Source organism: Acanthochromis polyacanthus, chromosome 23, assembly GCF_021347895.1.
Source record: "Acanthochromis polyacanthus isolate Apoly-LR-REF ecotype Palm Island chromosome 23, KAUST_Apoly_ChrSc, whole genome shotgun sequence".
NCBI classification, from domain to species: domain Eukaryota; kingdom Metazoa; phylum Chordata; class Actinopteri; family Pomacentridae; genus Acanthochromis; species Acanthochromis polyacanthus.
Genome location: NC_067135.1, coordinates 9,465,541 through 9,484,766, shown reverse-complemented (window position 1 = coordinate 9,484,766; position 19,226 = coordinate 9,465,541). Strand labels below are relative to the sequence as shown.

General features: G+C 40.9%; 1 protein-coding gene across 1 annotated transcript in view; it reads right to left on the bottom strand.

The window, feature by feature from the left end:
* Positions 1–416: 416 nt before the first annotated feature.
* The window catches only part of LOC110965469 (sodium/potassium/calcium exchanger 2), a 51,344-nt gene continuing 32,534 nt past the window's right edge, over positions 417–19,226 (bottom strand). Inside the window, exons 6-11 of the mRNA XM_051943996.1 lie at positions 18,558–18,656; positions 13,157–13,239; positions 6,813–6,947; positions 6,627–6,716; positions 6,083–6,249; positions 417–4,997 (exon numbers count right to left, since the gene is read on the bottom strand). Of these exons, the coding sequence (XP_051799956.1) occupies positions 4,748–4,997; positions 6,083–6,249; positions 6,627–6,716; positions 6,813–6,947; positions 13,157–13,239; positions 18,558–18,656 (824 nt within the window). The 3' untranslated portion in view covers positions 417–4,747. The remainder of the gene's footprint in view (positions 4,998–6,082; positions 6,250–6,626; positions 6,717–6,812; positions 6,948–13,156; positions 13,240–18,557; positions 18,657–19,226) is intronic.

Genomic DNA, 19,226 nt, shown 5'->3' with positions numbered 1-19,226 from the left:
TCCATGAAAGCCCCACATGGCCCCTTTTCCACCAAGCTGGTTCCAGTGCTAGTTCGGAGACGGATTTAGCACCAGTTCTTTATGTTTCCACCACCTAAGCACCAGCTCCAGTTCCAATGTTAGGAAAGTGGTTTTAATGTTGTGTACATCACTTTAATCTCGTCTCAAAGTGGATGAAATGTTTTCTTGTCCAAATACATCAAAAACCTTCAACAATCTCCATCTGATTTACTTATTTTCTATCATTTCACTGCACACCCTGCAGGAAATACCATTTTATCATCGCTATAAATGAGAATAAGGGACTATTTAATGCTACACCAACAATTAAATACTACAATTACATAAAACAGGGGAAGAAATTCATGTTTGCTAAATGCAGAATAATGCAAACAAATGCATAACCAAGCACACTGTTGCATATTTGAATTAGCATCTTTATTCATTTTTATTATATACTTTGTGTTTTTACATAAAGAGACATATTTCTTTTACACATATAGATTATATGGTTAATTTGTATCTGTATATATGTACACCTTAAATAAATCTTACATTAACACCAAGAAAATAAAACATTTACAGTGCAAGAATGTTCCTCAGTGGTCGACTTTCACGTTTTTGCTCACCCTGGTAAAGTACAATCTCTGCCAAGTTAAACCGGTTTGATATTTTTTGTTGCTGTTTTTTTGGGTTCTTCTCACCATTCGTGCCCTCGCTCACAAAAAAAAAAAGTAACGTGAACTTTGGAAATTTGTTTTGTCAGGAGAGGTTTTAAGGATGGAAGCGAACAGGGACTGTATGCACATGTGAGCTCAGCAGGATCAGAGGCATTTTGGGAAATGGGTTCATTTGCTTTGTTGCTTTTAGGGAGACAAGAAAATTGACACCAGCCTCGTGTTTGTGCAAATATGAAGCTACCAGCAGTAAATTATTGGATCCTATCTGCACTGACACCCTTGTAATACACAGTTTCTTCTTTTATACACTTTGGTTGCTGTGCTGATGAAACAGCGGTGAGAGAAATACTCACATCTTAAGGACTAAGACCAATAATACAGTGTAGAAATACTCAAAATACACATAACATACCAAAAGTAAAAATACTCAGAGTGGCAGATTACTGGATCATCGCTTTAACATTGATGCCGATTTAAAAACTTAATGTATTTCCTCATAGCATCAACAAAGTTTTATCTTAATCTATGATATTACATCAGAAGTCAGTTCTTGATTATATTTAGTATCATTAAGCTAATATCTAAAAAATATTTTTCCTCTTTTTTTTTTTAACCCTCGTGTTGTCCTGCGGGTCAAAATTGACCCACTTTAGTTTGAAAATGTGGGAAAAAAAATATTTTCACAGTGAAACTTCTGATGTCCACATTTTTAACATTTTTGGGAAATCTTTGAACATTTTTTGGTGTGAAAAAAGAAATGTTAAAAATGTGTGTTTAGAACATTCCAAAAAGAAATCTACCAAAATAAAGCGAATTTCACTGGATTGTGGTTGATTTTTTTTTTTTTTTGTGAATGTTCTCAAAGCAAACAAGTTTTACTGCTATATATGTAATTACTTTAGATATTTTTAGATTTTTTTGTAAGATGTTTACTTATTTTTTTGAAAAGATTTACAAGAATTTGGGGGATTTTTTTTAAAATAAAACTTTTAAGGAATTATTGGAATTTTATTCCTGAAGGTTTTGCAAATTTTTAGAAATTTGGGGATTTTTTTGCTGAATTTGTGGATTTTTTTGAGACAAGGAAACTATTTTTTGGTGCCCACAAATGAGGACAACAGGAGGGTTAACCAGGAAAAAAAGGCTCATTGCGATGAGAAACAGGAGCATAAGGCAGAAAAACTTCTCAAGTTGGAGACATGCAGACATAAAATAATTTAAATAAAGATTAGAGTGTCATAAAATGGCAAAAAAAAAAAATCTCACAAGTCATATATGAATTTTCATTTTCATGTCTTTCGGATTTAGGCGATTTTGCATATGGTTCTAAGTCAAGGGTGCAAATAAACAGCCTTTTCTACACTTTAATAAAGTGTTTTTGGTTGATATTGATCTGTAGATATGATTTGCATATGATATATGCAAAGTAATTAAAGCATAAAGTAGCAGAAAATGAGGTGAAATTGGACTATTTCAGAATTGTACTTAAGTACAGTGAGATGTTGATTGACTGGTGGTAGCTTCACATTCCCTGCACACGCATAACAACGGCATCCACTTTCTCATCTATATGTGCAAAAAAAAAAAAACTGCATTCCCCAAAATGTCAAACTATTCTTCTAAAGAAGGGGAAGAGAAGGAGCTGGAGGTGAGGTGTGATCACATTAATGAGAGTGTGTGGGTGCTCTGAGGGAGCAGTTTAATGGCAAATGTGGACAGGAGGATTTCGCAAAGTACATGAGTCATCGCAGAGGCCGTAAATTCTTTGAATCTTGGCGGCTGGGTCATATGAGAACACAGCATGGTGGATGCAGGCGTTCTACATTGCATGAGGAGGCAATATATGTTTTTTTTTTAAAGCCCTAATTCTCTTAGCAGGAACTCAGACATGTTTACAGTGTGATGTAATCAGACGGTGAGCAATTGAAAAATTATTTTTGCCACCGGCATACAATATCCAAGTCCTTTTCCACCCTCTATTACAAAAAATAAATAAATATAAGTGAGTAAAGTACAGGTGTGAACCGTTTGCAAAAAACAGGAGTTTATATTTACAAAGTAAAACCAAATGAATTCTTGGTGTTTCTCCCTCGAATGGATGCATAAAAGTGAACGTACTGTATATAGTTGGTCTAAGCTCAGCTGTACAGTTGGTGGGTAACCAGCCCAAAATATTCCTCGCATGCATTTCTCCTCACACACTCAGAGAATCTATTTACTAATATTTTACAGTTAACTCCTACGAAGCTGCTGTACAGAGGCTGTGTTGAGGTAAAGCAGGTGTATCTGGCCAGCTCTAAGGGGGGAGGAATGGTCGTCCACTCTATATGGTGGAGGGGGAGGACAGTGGGGGGGGAGACAGACGCATGGTGGGGGACGGGCGGGGGGGGGGTGCGATACTCAACGACGACACGCGATATATTGCTGTTAAAGTCTGTGATTTCCACATTCTATGTAGCTTAAAGAGATTGTGATTATGATTTCTTTTTCCAGTATAAAACACAGATTGGTGTAGTTTATTTCTTCTTCTTTTTTGCATTCAGTTGCAAAATACTGGTAGTATCACCTCTATTTATAGGTAAATCTAATGAACTGTCATTGTGCGGTGACTCCAAATGCAGATTGCACACATGCACACGAAAGCACCTTTGATTAGAAAAGAAATTGCACAAGTTTGATAGATATCGTCGACCGTACATGTTGACATTTTCTACACAGAGACTGAGCACTGGTTTGCATTAAGAAGTTATGAAACATGTTTGAAAAAGTGTACATTTTGGTATACAACTTCTTTAATGTTGATTGGTATTATTCACCTCTGAGTGTTTTTTTTTCTCATTTTTTTTAATACATGCATTTGACTCCTTGAATCTTCTACCCCAGGAGCATGACTAGCCGGTGATTTGAGCTCAGTTCTACGGTGAACAAAGCACTACACATTGACTAATCTAAATCAACCATGACGCTTAAACACTGTAAAGTTCTCTTCAAATGGATTATTTTTGACATTGACTTTGTTATGGAACTTTAAAGAGCCTATTCATGCTTCTTTTAATCCCCCAAAGTCGGTACAAGATATTGAAGGCTAGCATATATTTTGAGAGGCTAAACTTTTATTTTTAAATCTATTTTTTCTTGCAGTTGTCAGTCGGTGCATGTGAAGCGTGGAAAGTTCTGTACAATCAGAACGTGTTCAGTGGCGAAAGAAAACGATGAATCTACATGAACTAATACTGCTACAGTATATCTAATGCTACTTCTAATATTTCATGAAATTGAATCCAAAAGAAAAAAGAAACAGAAGAATCCTCAACATTCAGCGGTGAAACTCTGGCAGGGAGGAGGGGAAATTGAACTCATCGTTCAGACTGAGCACGGACAAATTTGCAAAAAAAAAAAAAGAAATAAAGAAGTTGTTCATCTACTCAGCAAGAGTGTTCCTTAGGAGTCTGTTCGCTCAATACCGTCAGACAGGAAACATGTCTGGAACCAAATATTCATGTGCACAGTCTGCCATTTCCTCATCCATAAATTCATCCGCTATTCACTCTTGGCGTCTTAAGTCTGCGTTCAAGTCTGCGCACAGTTTCAGCTCAGTCACTGCATTTGTTGCTCACAGTTTCATACAGTGCATCTCTCGCCAAAGTTCACAGGAGGTCATTCTCCTCAAAATACCAGGCGTAGTCCTGAATCCAGCTGATCTAGTGAAACTAATGGCATGCATAATACTTCTATATTTGGCTTACACCCAGAACCCTCCCCGTCCCCAACCCCTGCTTCACCTGCCAGTGAAATAATAAGAAATAAAAAAATCCACTCAGGTTAGGCCACTGCTAAACCAGCCAAGCCAAAGTCTTGTGCCCGTGTTGCTTCAACTCCTCCCCGCCACCACCTGAAAATACAAGCATGATTTTCATATTTTTAGATTATTCTCTTGCACACAGCTGTTCTTCTTTTTATTCCTGGTGTAAAGGATCACAAGGGTCAGGTGGGAGCGACAGCAGACAAGAAGGATGGTGGTGGTGGTGGTGGTGGTGGTGGTGATGACGGCGGCCCTCCGACGGCTCTCAGACCGACACCGGACAGGTGATGACTTTGTCCTCGAGCATGACGCTGACCACCAGGAAGACGAAGTACAGCATGAACATGATGAAGCCGAGCAGCTTGCTCATGCGCCACTTGCAGGCGGCGATGGAGATGATGACGAAGAGGAGCATGATGAAGAGGAGCACGATGGCGCAGAAGAGGCCGTTGGAGCTGACTGGCACCGATTTCATGCCACTGAAGAGGGACCACAGGAGCCAGGGGAACGGCAGTCTGTAAATACACAAACACAAGCTTCTGTTACAAACACCAGCAGATGATCTAATACGAGCTAATGAAAGCATAAAAGCAACATTTCTACATTCTGACCCTTTTAAGGATGTCTTACACAGAGTATACTGCCCTTTTTTGTCAGTTCTTTAATTGTAAACATGTTCCTGTCTGTACCTCAGGGCCTTTGAAAATGACAATTGTCCCTCAAAGTGTTGTCAAAAGCTTTACATACATTAAAGGACATTAAAGCAGTACATGGGTCAGAACTAACATTGGTTTAGTATAGAAATCTTGGCCTTACACAGGCATATGGGCAGTCTCACTGCTATTTTAATTCATCCATTGTTAATACTTGTATGAATAACTCAATCACTGAGTGTAAACTGTTTCATCTGCGGTGATTTTATCAGTAATGAAGCAGGCAAAAAGTGTTTATTCAAGCAACAAAAATGCTTTCACTTTCGTGCTCATGATATCAAATGTCTAAGTTTTATGTCAAAAATAATATTTGAATTCCAGGCTTTGAGTTGACCCTCGGTCAAACACAGAAATAGGTAGGTCCTAATCAAGAACACGGAACATGAATGTTGTTGTAAAGCTCCAATAGCACACTGTCTGGCATAAAGTGTGGTGAAAGTAGCATGCATCGTGTCTCCACAACTCCAAAAAATGGCAATAACCTGACTTCCCCACATGCGCACAAGAAAATGTATCAAACATAAGCTGCAGTACCCAGTTCAGCCACCAGGTGATGTCTTATTATTTAATACTGTACGAACCGAAGGGAGACTGTCACATAGAATACAAGCAGTTCTGCTGCCAAACAGAGAGCATTATGGAGGTGTAGCTCACAACGGGCACCATGACAAAGATTTCTGTGATGTTTAATGACCTCCAACCAGAATTCACGTGTTTAGGACAAACTAGGACTGTCTAGAACTCCTTTCTTTTATCTCACGGGCTTTAGAGTTAGAAGCTGGAGTTTAAAAAAGGCTTAAATAGACCCCTGTCACAACCTTTCAGATTGGATTGGGACATCTCTATTCAGAAAGAAACAGTGACTCAAGTCTTGCTCAGATACGCACCCAACAGTGATGTCAAAGATGTTGGAGCCGACAGAGCTGGATACTGCCATATCACCCAGCCCTTTGCGTGCCACAATAACACTGGTGATGAGGTCAGGGATGGACGTTCCAGCTGCTAATATAGTCAGACCCATAATCTCCTCTGTAATCCCAATGGTGTCTCCAACCTGCAAAAAGAAAAAAAAGAGAAAAGAGTACTAAGCTTTGGGGTAAATAAAACCTAATCTTTTGTTCCAGCTATTTTTAATTTCCTTGTGATGCTTCAGAGTTGACAGAGGTGACAAAACTCTCATTCTGACAGTCTCTTTGTCTTAAATACAACAACTGCTATTATAAAGGAGTGGGAAGATTATGGAATTATTACAAATGTCAAGGTTGAGAAATGAGAGAAAAGATGACAGGATCTTGCTTCTGTTTTTTTTGACAAGGACTGTGCTTACACAAGGATATTACGTTCTTGGACTCTTGTCACAATCGCTTCAAATCCTCTTTTTTTTCTCATTTCACACCCTACAAAGTGCACAAATCTTTGCGTTGTGTCTACCTGGTGAGCCCACCACACCATTAAGTAGGAGAATCCTGCAATCCAGCAGATGGCACCCAAGAATGTGATGGGGAAGAACTTCTTTGACGACTGAAAGGTAAAGAACGCGAGAGCAAAAAGTGAGTCGACACTTATCTGCATAAAACTGACATTCTTGTTGCAAATGAAAGAATCAGTCTTGCACACCGTTTTTCTGACATCTGGCAGCGTGAGCCACAAGGGGAGGACAATAGGCATGATTATGAGGTAGGTGAAGCGCTTGCGGGTGGATTCGGGCCAGGACAGGCTCAGAGGCTGGTCCTCTTCTTCCTCATCTTCAGCCTGAGAGTAGAAAACAGACGTTAAAAAGCAGCACAACCAGCAAACTGACACATGCTTTTATTTGTTTTTGAGGTTGTTGAGCTGAGGCTGATGTATTTAAGTTACCATTCGCAAATAAATATTAAATCACCTACTGAGCTGACTAATGTTTTTTAAATGGACAACTGAAAATTCATTACAATCCAAGTGTCTCCTTTCGTTTGAAAAAATTGCCTCACTTGGATCAAATTCCACTGGAGCTATCTAGTGAGTCCTGTTGCGACACAAGCATTTCAGGAGGGAAAAAGCATCACAGACTTCTGCAGAAACTGATGGCAGGACCTGGATGTGCCCGTGCGTTTGCTCTATGGCAAAACAGAGGAGTGTGATTTGGGAGATTGCACTGAGCCTGAAGGGCTCCGTCTCTCCAGTCATCAGGGGCTCATCACTGCTGACTGCTGGTGCTGGCTGCAACGGCAGCCTCCTGGGGTCTGATTGGACCTGCCACTGGAATGCCAAGTGAGCCAAAGGCTGTCACCTCTCTGCGATTAGCATCGAGTAAGCTGGCAAGAAAGACAACTGAATTCTCTTTTCATTTACCTTGCAGCCTCTAAGTTAGAGATTCTTGTGAAACAGTACGACAACAAAGCCTTCTGAGCGTGGAAAGATGCTGTGGTCCCTTTGTATCCAATTATACATGACATTAAGGAGCCATGGGGAACAGCAGTCAACAGGTCCACACATGCAGATCTGACTAGAAAACTTTGATGACCTACTTTTTGTCTTTTGCCCTTGAGAGAATGTCAGCAAGTTTACAAAAACATGCAGTCAAAGGGTGCAGAAAACATGCTGATAATGGATGTCGTACAGTAAATTGCACTTTTAACAAGAAACTCAGTTCACAGATTCAATCAGATCAGCTAAACATGGTCTGCGAGAGAGGCAGAAACCTTTAAAGAGGGCTACTGCACGAATCATGAATCATATGGAGCTCATCCTGCTGTGACAGCTACTGCCGTTGAGTATTGCCTGGTAACCTTGGTAATCAGAGCTGCCAAACAAAAGGCAGCGCTTGCATCACTTATGCTCAGCATTCTGATCTCTCCTCCTCTCCATATCCAGATGGCTGCATTGTTGTCTGTTAAAGGGCCTAAAACCAAAGACCCGAAGCTTTGTGAAGATCAGTTCGGACCCAAATCCACCGTACAAGATGCAAAGAAATGGCAGATTTTTCCACCAGTGTTACAAAAGGAAAATAACAGCAATAAAATCTTCTTATGTTCTCGCTCAATGTCAGTTTGAAACGCTACTCGCTTCCGTCTGAATCTGTCATTTGTCTATTTATTTTCCTTTACTTGCTTTCTGTGCTAAAGTACCCCATAGAGCTGCTGCTCCCGACTCTAAGTTGGTCCCCAAATGCCAGGCCCTTGGGGGCATTTCCTGCCCCGTGGTGCCTCAGTTGGTAACAGTGCCAACTCTGTGCTTAAAGGCACTGACTTTTATCAGACAGCACAGAGCTGCGAGGGGAGGCGTGACATTTGCTAATTCTTTTTCTTCCTGGAGGGAAGCGTTTGCTCTGGTACCCAGTGTGAGGCAACAAAGGTACAAGAGTTAAAACGGGTGAAAAGAGTGTAGGCGCACAAGCTGCAGGACCACGGCACACTTCAATTTGCATCACTTTGTTGATCCGACTTGTAGCACTGAGGAATGTGCCATCTAGATAAATGGAAAATAAAATACAAAGGAGCTTTCTCTTCAGAATGCACATACTTCTAAGTTAGATCCTTTAAGTCTTTTTTGTGCGATTTGGGGAAGAAAGTCCTTCACTGGTTGCAAATTTTACTTCTAAAGGCTCATTTATATAAATCAAAGCTCCAAAGATACACGTTTCTTTCATAAAAACAAACTTGAAAATGGCTCAGATGTAAGTCTGCATAGCTTCCCCTAGAAAACATGAATGTACATATTCAGTGCTACAGAATGGCACGCAGTAATTTTGGCGAAATTCCAGCGAAACTGATTCTTAAGAAGAGCAATGATATAGAAAGTCCACATTGTAAGTTGTCAGGATTGATTCCTTAGATTTACTGCTTATGGAAAACTGGAAGCCAGAATCCATGTTTCTGTTTTTCTCAGTCATAGTGTAGTTGGTTTATTTTGCTCACAATGCCTCTTGCAGCATTAAAAAAATACACATGGACAACCATCTGAAACCCAGAACTCACCAGGTTTAAAGGTACGTCATCTTTACAAAATCAACAAAAATGATGTCCTTTACCAGAGTCGATAACTAAAAACTGACAGCATTGTTGTATTTTGAAATTTCAGACAGTGCTTGATACCCAACTTGTTCTGAAAACGTAAGCTTAAACTCACTTTTTAGCCTAAATGACACATTCAATAAAAACTGTTCTAAAAAAACAAAACAATTGCTGGATCATTGTTCCATAATAAATTATAAATTCTGTCCTTCTCATTGCGACCTGAAAGCGATTAGTGACTCAGATAAAACCAAATGTCACATGAGAAAAATTCAGTTTTAGCTGAACTCGGCTGAACTGCAGGCTGCGTTCACACAAAGCAAATAGGAGACAGACATGGAAACAACTTACAAGTGTAAGGAGTGAAATATTTATAGCATGCAGAGACACCATTTTTCCAGCATCGTTAACACCTGTGGGCACTTGGAAAAATGTCGCACACGCTGATTCCTTTTTTTTTTTTTTTTGCTTTTTGTAAAATGAGTTGGCAAAAAAGAGACATTTTTAAATGATTTATGGCATTATAACTGTGTCATACTGCACAAATTACTTTTCTCCCCTTCTAGCCATGGTTGTGCTGTTTCCATAGAGGTCAAGGACGTTATATTGCAATGAAAAATGAACCCACATTTAAAGGAAAGCAAAAAAAAATACCCAGAAACTGCTTGGGGTATAGAGGGTTAACAGGTAAAAGACTTGATTTTCTCCATTATATCTTATTTCTACAATGATCCACCATGTCTCTCATTTTAATACTTCAGAAACTACACTCATTTCTTCTGCTGTTTCCATTTGTCTGACAGCAGTGTCACACTTTTTTTTTTTTTTTGACGAAACATTCATCCTCACAGATGCACTGCTGCAACAGCTGCGGTGGCATGAATTTTTTTTTGACACAGAAGCTCCATCTGGATGTGAAATTCTCAAACTATTTAGCAAAAAAGAAAAGCAAGCGATGTTGCTTCCGTCCCGAAACCCCAAAACACATGACACAGTGTCTTTAGTTGTGATAGAATAGGTAGGATGAGTCATGAGCTTTCTTTAGTTTTTCAATTTGTTATTAAAAGAGGTGATTACAGGAACTTTGCACTCTCACAAATGTGTACAAAAAATCCTGAAAGACAATTTGCTGTGAATCATAGGCTGGATATGTTCATTATCAAGAAATATCATCATTAAATTAGCACCAGATGAATGCACACGGCATATATTGCATTATGCAGTATCGCTTTTATGACAAATGACCCCTTTTGGAGAATATGCCAGAATATGATGATTTTTGTCACCAGAGCTCTCAGGGGTTTTATCAGGAAATTGTGCTGGAAGTCTGCAGCAGATTTTAATTTGACCTTAACTGTCCCCTTATTCCCAACGCAGTCTTGGTTGCCAAGGCATCCGGGAGGAATTGAACGATCACTATGATGGGGCCTCTGGCTGCAAATGAAGGTGTGAGCCGTTTCCAGCTACCTCCTATCTGACACGGGCAGGTGCACAGTAGGACAGACTTCTAAAAATAGCAGCATGTCGGAATTAAGCATGCCAATAAGCATCCGTGTCTTTCGAATTTAGCGAGTCACCACCTGGGAAAGGTGTTTCTGTGCTGCGTCTGCCAGGTTTTCTGCCGACACCTCGCATCGGGCACGGTCGTATTTAGAATCGCATCAAAGGTTTTGATGTGATACTAAAAATTGTCTGAAGGAGGCCGCATTGTCTTTGTTTTATAGAGGAGGAAATATTTTCAGCATCAGGGTATCAGTAAAGACTATTATTAACCCAAAGAGTGAGAGATCAATGTGAAAACAACTCGCGGTGGAGTAGATCAATACACACATGGTCATGTTGCAAATCAGAGCTCATCTTTGGCAGTTTCTTGCGAGTTCTATTTTGAGATCCTCCTATATGCTTCCACACCAGCTTGTATTTATAGCCTGCTGTATCTTTCCTGGGAGGAATGCTGTGCGTCAAAGCGCTTCCACATTATGTTTGAGGTGGAGAAGAATCTTTTTTTAGTTCTGACAACATGGTACAGTGGAGCGGTATTATTCATAGACCCGGATCGTGAGAGATTAAAATGTATTGTATGCAAAGCTAGTGATATTACAGTTCATACGCAAAGCATTTACAAATCCCTGCAATGCACGATCAATTGAAAAAAAAAAAAAGAATGTAGTGTGTTAGTAGCCTGAATGAAGGTAAACTGTATGAGAATCACCTAGAGAACAGCCTCAGAAATTGATTTTAGGCCTTGAGAAGAATGTACGCAGGAGCTGAGATCGCTAAAATTAGAATTATATAAGAGACGAATCATTTCAATGCAATATTCATGAAGTAGATTGTGAACCCCTAACAGTGGGACCTACAATAAGTATTCACCCCCCTTGGAAGTTTTCCCTTTAATGGCTTTTCCTCTTCGTCAGTTTAATTTGGCTTATTTTAACAACAGTTGTCCAAAGTTATGTCAATTAATTAAAAATACAGAATGTCAAATAAGGGATTGGAAATGTATTCACTCCCCTTAAAATGAATCACCCAATTCAACACATGTGCAGCCAGTTGGTGCTAGAGGACACAGAATTAGTGGAGTGGAGATGATCTGTGTCACAGTGACTGTAGTGTAAAGACACCTGACATGGCTGTAATGAAGACAAACAAACACTCCAAGCAAACTCCATGGAAAGCTTGTTGAAAGCCGAAGTCATTAGAAGGATACAGGAAAATGTCCAAGTCAGTGAAAATCTCAAATGTGAGTGCACATGCAAGAAAGTGAGAGAAGCCACCAAGACACCTATGACTAATGTGAAGGAGCAATATTATACTAGCTGCATTCAATTTACTCTCTACCTTTACAACACATCCAGGGCCTGCTGGTGAGAAGCATTCCAAAATCATGATGCTCACGATCGGAATTTTGCTCTCATCCTACCAAACAACCTTCTTCCCGTTAAATTTTCAGTCTCCCATGCTTTCTGGTGAACTCTCGTGAAGTCATTCAGTATTTGAGGACGACCATGTGCCATAGTGCTACCAGTTCTTAACAATGGATTTAACTATTTTTAAAGGATATTCATTGACTTGGGTATTGTCTTGTATCCATCCTCTGACTTAGGCCTCCAGCAACGTGTCTGGAGAGTTGCTTTCTGTACTTTTCTTGAGTTTTCATGGTGTATTTAAAGCCAGGAGTACTGATTCACCAGTGAATGGACCTATCAGACACAGGTGTCTTTATACTACAGTCACTGGAGACACATTCACTGCACTCAGATGATCTACATTTAGCTAATTATGTTTTGTCTAGCACAAACTGGCTGCACCTTAACTGACATTTCATTGTGGAAATCTGTTTCCATTTATTTTTTGGTAAGTTGTTGTTATAAAAGCCAAATTAATCTGGCCACGATTCAAAGTTGAGAAGCAATAAAAGCTGGTGAATATTTTTCATAGGGGCCGTATCAAGATGACCGTCTCCTCTGTCTGGTTTTCCTCTCAGTGTACGACTTTGAATCGATGCCTGCTTGCCCCAGGACCGTCTGCTGGCCTGGCGGGTTGCTGCGTCCCGCCGTCATCGCTCATGCCGGCACCACTGCCGCAGGTGCAGCTCCGAGGCTCTCCAAGCCTGGCCGTGTGTCAAAGACAGTGTGTTTGTTAGCGTTTGAGGTGTGTGTCCGTTTGGAGCGCCCAGTGGTGGGCAGCAGCAGGTGAGAGAGGAGTGTGATTACAGAACTCAGTGGGAGTAGGCGGGTCTTTGGCAGGTCTGGCTGGAAACGGAGGAAACTCGCCTGAGTGCGTGCTGGGAAATTATCAGCAGCAGTGACCTGTGCCATGGTCGACGCAACCTTTGTATCAATCACACTCGAGGTGGAACACAGACACAGATGAGAGGCATAAAATATTTAGAAATGGCAACTCATCTCACAGTTTTGCTGCCTTTTCATACAAGACCCAGTTAGTTGGACAAGGGATGAATCTTACCGTCTCCCCCTCTTGTCCTGCTGTTCCATTCATGGGTGGGGTCACCTCCACTTCCACGCTGGAGCTGTTTGGAAGGTTCTTATCTGTGGGAAAATGAGAGGAGTAATTAAAAGGAGAAGTGTTTACAACAGAAATTAATACATCTGAAAAACATGAGCATTGTAAAGTGGTTGACCCTTTTCAACTCAAACACCTTTCCAAATACTTTCAATTTCATTCTTTTTTAATGATTCATTCATTATGCATGGAATGAACAACCTAACAATATGTAAAGTAGCTAAATTTGAATCTCAGGACTTTATGTTGCACAGAAAAATGAGTCCACAGAGAGGAAAAAAATGTGACAGCTGCAAATAAACATCTGCAAACTGGATGTGATTTGAAGGGTTAATTCCATTTTGTGTGTTTTACTGTTTTGCATTTTTATCTATTTGAGACTGAATATTATAACTACAGCTTTCATTTCAGATTTTTTTTACTTGATAAACTGAGTTTCCTTTAATGTGCTTAATTCTTTGTTCTATTTTGTATTTAGGTGGGAAACAGAATTCTGACAGCGGTGCAAAGGCATGCATGTGTGGAGAGTTGTTGCCATACTGAACATGGTGATGAAAAGCTCATTTCAATAAAGCAGCCCTCAGTGTGTGAACATGTACACACGTGGACAAAATTGTTGGTACCCCTCAGTTAAAGAAGGAAAAACCCACAATTCTCACTGAAATCACTTGAAAATCACAAAAGTAACAATAAATAAAAATTTATTGAAAATTAAATAATCAAAATCAGCCATCACTTTTGAATTGTTGATTAACATAATTATTTAAAAAAACAAACTAATGAAATAGGGCTGGACAAAAATGATGGTACCCATAACTTAATATTTTGTTGCACAACCTTTTGAGGCAATCACTGCAATTAAACAATTTCTGTATTTGTCAATGAGCGTTCTGCAGCTGTCAACAGGTATTTTGGCCCACTCCTCATGAGCAAACAGCTCCAGTTGTCTCAGGTTTGATGGGTGTCTTCTCCAAATGGCATGTTTCAGCTCCTTCCACATATGTTCAATGGGATTCAGATCTGGGCTCATAGAAGGCCACTTTAGAATAGTCCAACGCTTTTCTCTCAGCCATTCTTGGGTGTTTTTGGCTGTGTGTTTTGGATCGTTGTCCTGTTGGAAGACCCATGACCTGCGACTGAGACCAAGCTTTCTGACACCAGGCAGCACATTTCTCTCCAGAATGCCTTGATAGTCTTCAGATTTCATCGTACCTTGCACACTTTCAAGACACCCTGTGCCAGATGCAGCAAAGCAGCCCCAAAACATTACTGAGCCTCCTCCATGTTTCACCGTAGGGACAGTGTTCTTTTCTTCGTATGCTTGGTTTTTGAGTCTATGAACATAGAGTTGATGTGCCTTACCAAAAAGCTCCAGTTTGGTCTCATCTATCCAAAGGACATTCTCCCAGAAGCTTTGTGGCTTGTCAACATGCATTTTTGCAAATTCCAGTCTCGCTTTTTTATGAGTTTTTTCAGCAGTGGTGTCCTCCTTGGTCGTCTCCCATGAAGTCCACTTTGGCTCAAACAACGACGAATGGTGCGATCTGACACTGATGTACCTTGGCCTTGGAGTTCACCTTTAATTTCTTTGGAGGTTGCTCTGGGCTCTTTGGATACAATTCCAACGATCCGTCTCTTCAATTTGTCATCAATTTTCCTCTTGCGGCCACGTCCAGGGAGGTTGGCTACTGTCCCGTGGGTCTTGAACTTCTGAATAATATGAGCCACTGTTGTCACAGGAACTTCAAGCTGTTTAGAGATGGTCTTATAGCCTTTACCTTTAAGATGTTTGTCTATCATTTTTTTTCGGATGTCCTGGGACAATTCTCTCCTTCGCTTTCTGTTGTCCATGTTCAGTGTGGTACACACCTTTTCATCAAACAGCAGGGTGACTACTTGTCTCCCTTTAAATAGGCAGACTGACTGATTATGAGTTTGGAAACACCTGTGATGTCAATTAAATGACACACCTGAGTTAATCATGTCACTCTGGTCAAATAGTTTTCAATCTTTTATAGAGGTACCATCATTTTTGTCCAGGCCTGTTTCATTAGTTTGTTTTTTTAATAATTATGTTAATCAACAATTCAAAAGTAATGGCTGTTTTTGATTATTTAATTTTCAATAAATTTTATTTATTGTTACTTTTGTGAGTTTCAAGTGATTTCAGTGAGAATTATGGGTTTTTCCTTCTTTAACTGAGGGGTACCAACAATTTTGTCCACGTGTGTATGTGCATGTCTGAGGCTGACACCATCTCCCCTTGTCCTTTTCTGCTGGCTGATTTGTCTCCATTCCATATGAGGCCAGACTTACTTAACAGCCCTTATTAAAACACAAAGAGCCGAAAGCCATGTAATCGGATGATAAAAGTATAATTGCTGTGGAAATTGCTTTAATCCAAGTGTGGTTGCGACACAATTAGAAAGATTCTCGGGCAGATAATGGGACTTGATGCCGCCTCGGTCCGGCACATGACCTCGCTTGGATGCTGTGATATTACAGATATAAATGGAACCTAATTGTATGCGTCACACGCTAAACTACCCCGACATCGAATCTGCTGTTGCTCCTTTTGACGCTGAAGTTAAGAAACGTGAGGCCTGAGAAGTAAAATGTGCCGTGATGACTACCTGTCATGCATTTCGATGAAGAGGGTAATATGTTAATGTGGCGCTGTTAGCATAATTTTGCCTTGTTGATCATCATCTAGTTCTCGCTTTGATTCTGCAGCTCTGACTACACCGTCTCCACGAAAGCGCTTCCTCTGGCCTCCTGTTTATTCTTTGGTCCGGCGCTCTTTGATGTGAAAAACACACATAAATTACACTTGGCACTGACTGATTGATTTAAATAGTGCTGGAAGACAACACTTGGAATCAATTTGGCGGTTCTTGATAATGTCATGCTTGTTTAAAGGCCCGGTCACACCGCCCGAACTTTGCTGGAGCGTTCCTTGAACGGTAGGGAGGGGGGCCGAATTTCGACAATGCTCATCACCGCGCACAAAATGGGAAAAAATCGAAAACACGGGCGTTGGCTTAGCGGTGCACCGCTGAAGCCGGCGTTGCTTTAGCGTTGGTTTAGCGGTAGCTAGCGGTAGCGAGCGTTGTTTTAGCGGTGACGCGAGCGTTGGTATAGCGGCGTTCTGCGCATGCGGGCGTTGGCTCGGCGGGGGTATAAAGTTGGTTTAGCGGCGTACCGCTTGTGACTACGGAGCTGAAATCGTTCATCAAACATGGCTGGTGGCATCCTCATGAAGTGCTGGAAGGCTCATGGATCCTCATTCCTCAGCTCCACCATCAGCTTGTCATACAGTCCATGTTCAGGCCTTCTCAGTATCCACTGTCTGACCCACACAACTCTGTCTCTCCTTCTTCTCTCTCTTCTCCTTCTGTCAACAGCTTGTTGCAATCTGAGGAGGTTCTGATTCTGCTGCTGGACTAGTGCACCAATCATAGCAAGTCTCTCAGCATCCATGGTGATACAGTTTTACTGTAACTTTGAGCAAATTCGATATAGATGAGGTCTGAACTCAACGGCAGCTCGATTCCAAATGAGCTCCTGGTCCATTTCTCCCCATATTTATAGCCAAATTCTCGTCCCGCTCCGACACCTCTATACCAACGCCAAACCAAAGTTCATCGCCGCCATGGATCGCTGCTTCAACGCCCGACACTGTTCCAGCAACCCCGTGTCCGCTCGTAAAACGCTTACAACCACTCCACCGAAGTTTGTGCAACGTTTAATCGCCGCCCGGGCAACGCTGGCGAAGCAGCCGTGGTCCAGCGTTCAAGATTTCTGCGTTGGCCGAGCGGACCCAAGCGTCCACGAACTTGCGTCTAGTGGTGCCAAACTTTGACTGGGCGTTGGTGGAGCGGGGGTGAACTTTGCCAGGGCGGAAAATTGCCCCCTCCTCACCGCTCGCAATATTTTGTGCAGCTCAAAACTTTCGGAGCGGTAGGAGGGCCCCTCCAGAAACATCAGCGGTGGCCGAGCGTATACGGCGTTGCTTTAACGGGAGCCAACTTCTGTTAAACGGTGGTGAACGGTTACGAGCGGTGATGAATTTTTTTCACCGTTCAAGGAACGCTCCAGCAAAGTTCGGGCGGTGTGACCGGGCCTTAACATCGGATGTGACACTCATTAATTATGTCAGCAGGAAATCTTAATAGAAAATATGTGAAGTTGAGGAAGACTTACTGATGAAGTTTATTATTGATTATTTAAATTATTGATTATTTTTACAGTCGGAAAACATCTCACCTGACAAAATCTTATCCTTTGCAAGTGTCAAAACATGCTTATATTACAAAATAATTTAGACACTGAAGGAATCATGTCTAGAAAATGACATGGGTGTCAAAATGTAGGAAAAAAAAGATTTGCTAATGTGTTTGGATCAACCATCTATCCACATGTTCATATAATCCTTTAAAATTTACCCCAAAATGCCCGTTTTAGAGTTTTTTCCTCTAGAATTATCAGCAATAGATAACATCCAATGCATCTTTTGATTAATCTTTGTGACAGACATTGAAATTATAATGCATGTTTAGTATGTCCAATATCCTTGTTTTGACTGTAATTAACATGATTTACAGATGGATTTTACATATAAAATCAAGAAATCATCTCATTTGCAATTATCTTAGGGGTTTAATCTTATAAATATAACCTCCATTAATGAAACAAGGTCATTTTGCATTAATAATGGTAATTTGTTGCATTTCAGTCACAACGTAGAGGCTGCAGTTAGTTTTTGGCAAATGTAGAACTGGATTTAATGTGTTGAATTGGTCCTGTAAAGCCATTTAACTGGACGAGTTGTGACAGCACTTTCTGGTAGACTTTTGATTTGCTGGAGCGGCACAGTTGGATGTTGCTGGTGAGCTTTCCAACTCTTGCAGCTGTTTCCAACCATAGTGTCCCACTGTATATGTACCATTAAAAGCCATCTTCCTCCATGTTTAGGAAGCCATGTTTCTATTTTTGTTCTTCCTGTGCTCACATCAGCAGGGAATTTGGCCAGTATGTTCTCACACATGCTTTTATATAATTACACCAGGTAGCGACAAACTTCATTCCAGTGACGTCAGCCGAATTTGTTGCAGCTAATAAGGTCATTGATTTTTGTCGACAGCGTTGATTATTCATTGCATCCCGACCTTGAAGGTTCATCAGCAGCCAGAGCTGATCGCGGCTGATAACAGGGAGGGGAAGTGGGTAATTAGCTAATATGTAATTAAAGGAGAAGCTTGGCATGTTGGGAAACATGACGCAGAGACGTTCCTCATGTTTGTACAGTAGACGTCTAAGGGATACTGGAGAGTTTCTATTTTACCTGAGCGACTTGCCACTCCGTTGGCCTTCTCACTGTCCTCCACTTGGCATTTCTTTTTAGCAATCTTGTGAAGGATGGATGCCTTCTCTCGAAATTTACCTGCAACAAACAAAGCGGCCACAGTGGTTAAACAGGGAATAAAGCTCTGCACAGCACAGCGTCTTCACAGCCTCTCGACCTCTTCCCGGTCAGAGCTCCTTCGTTGTCACCTTTGACCCCAGAAGGGTCACATTTCAAAAGCACAGTACAAACAGGACGGCGGCTTCACATAAAACTGCCGTTCAAACAACACCGAGTCAATATGACATAGCATATCATATACTGATGATCCTGCAATGTCCCGGTCCTTGGCGGAGGCAAAGCCAGGGAAAGAATCTCTTGTGAAAAGATCTGCCTTTCTGGAGGTCAGATTCCTTCCTGGTCTGGTCTCACTTCAGATCCAAAACTCACAAGAGATGTCCGAGGCGAGCAGGGAACTAAAAGCAAACAAAGGCTTGACTGGGGAAGGCATGTAAAACAAACAAACAAATAAAAAAACAATTTAAAGACACTTAATTTAAAGATGTATCCCCTAATTTTATAATTATTGTTAGCATTTGAGCAAAAACAAAGAAAAAACCTGGAGTTTGTGTGACACCTTTGTCAGTTGGAGAACTTGGAGAGATGTTT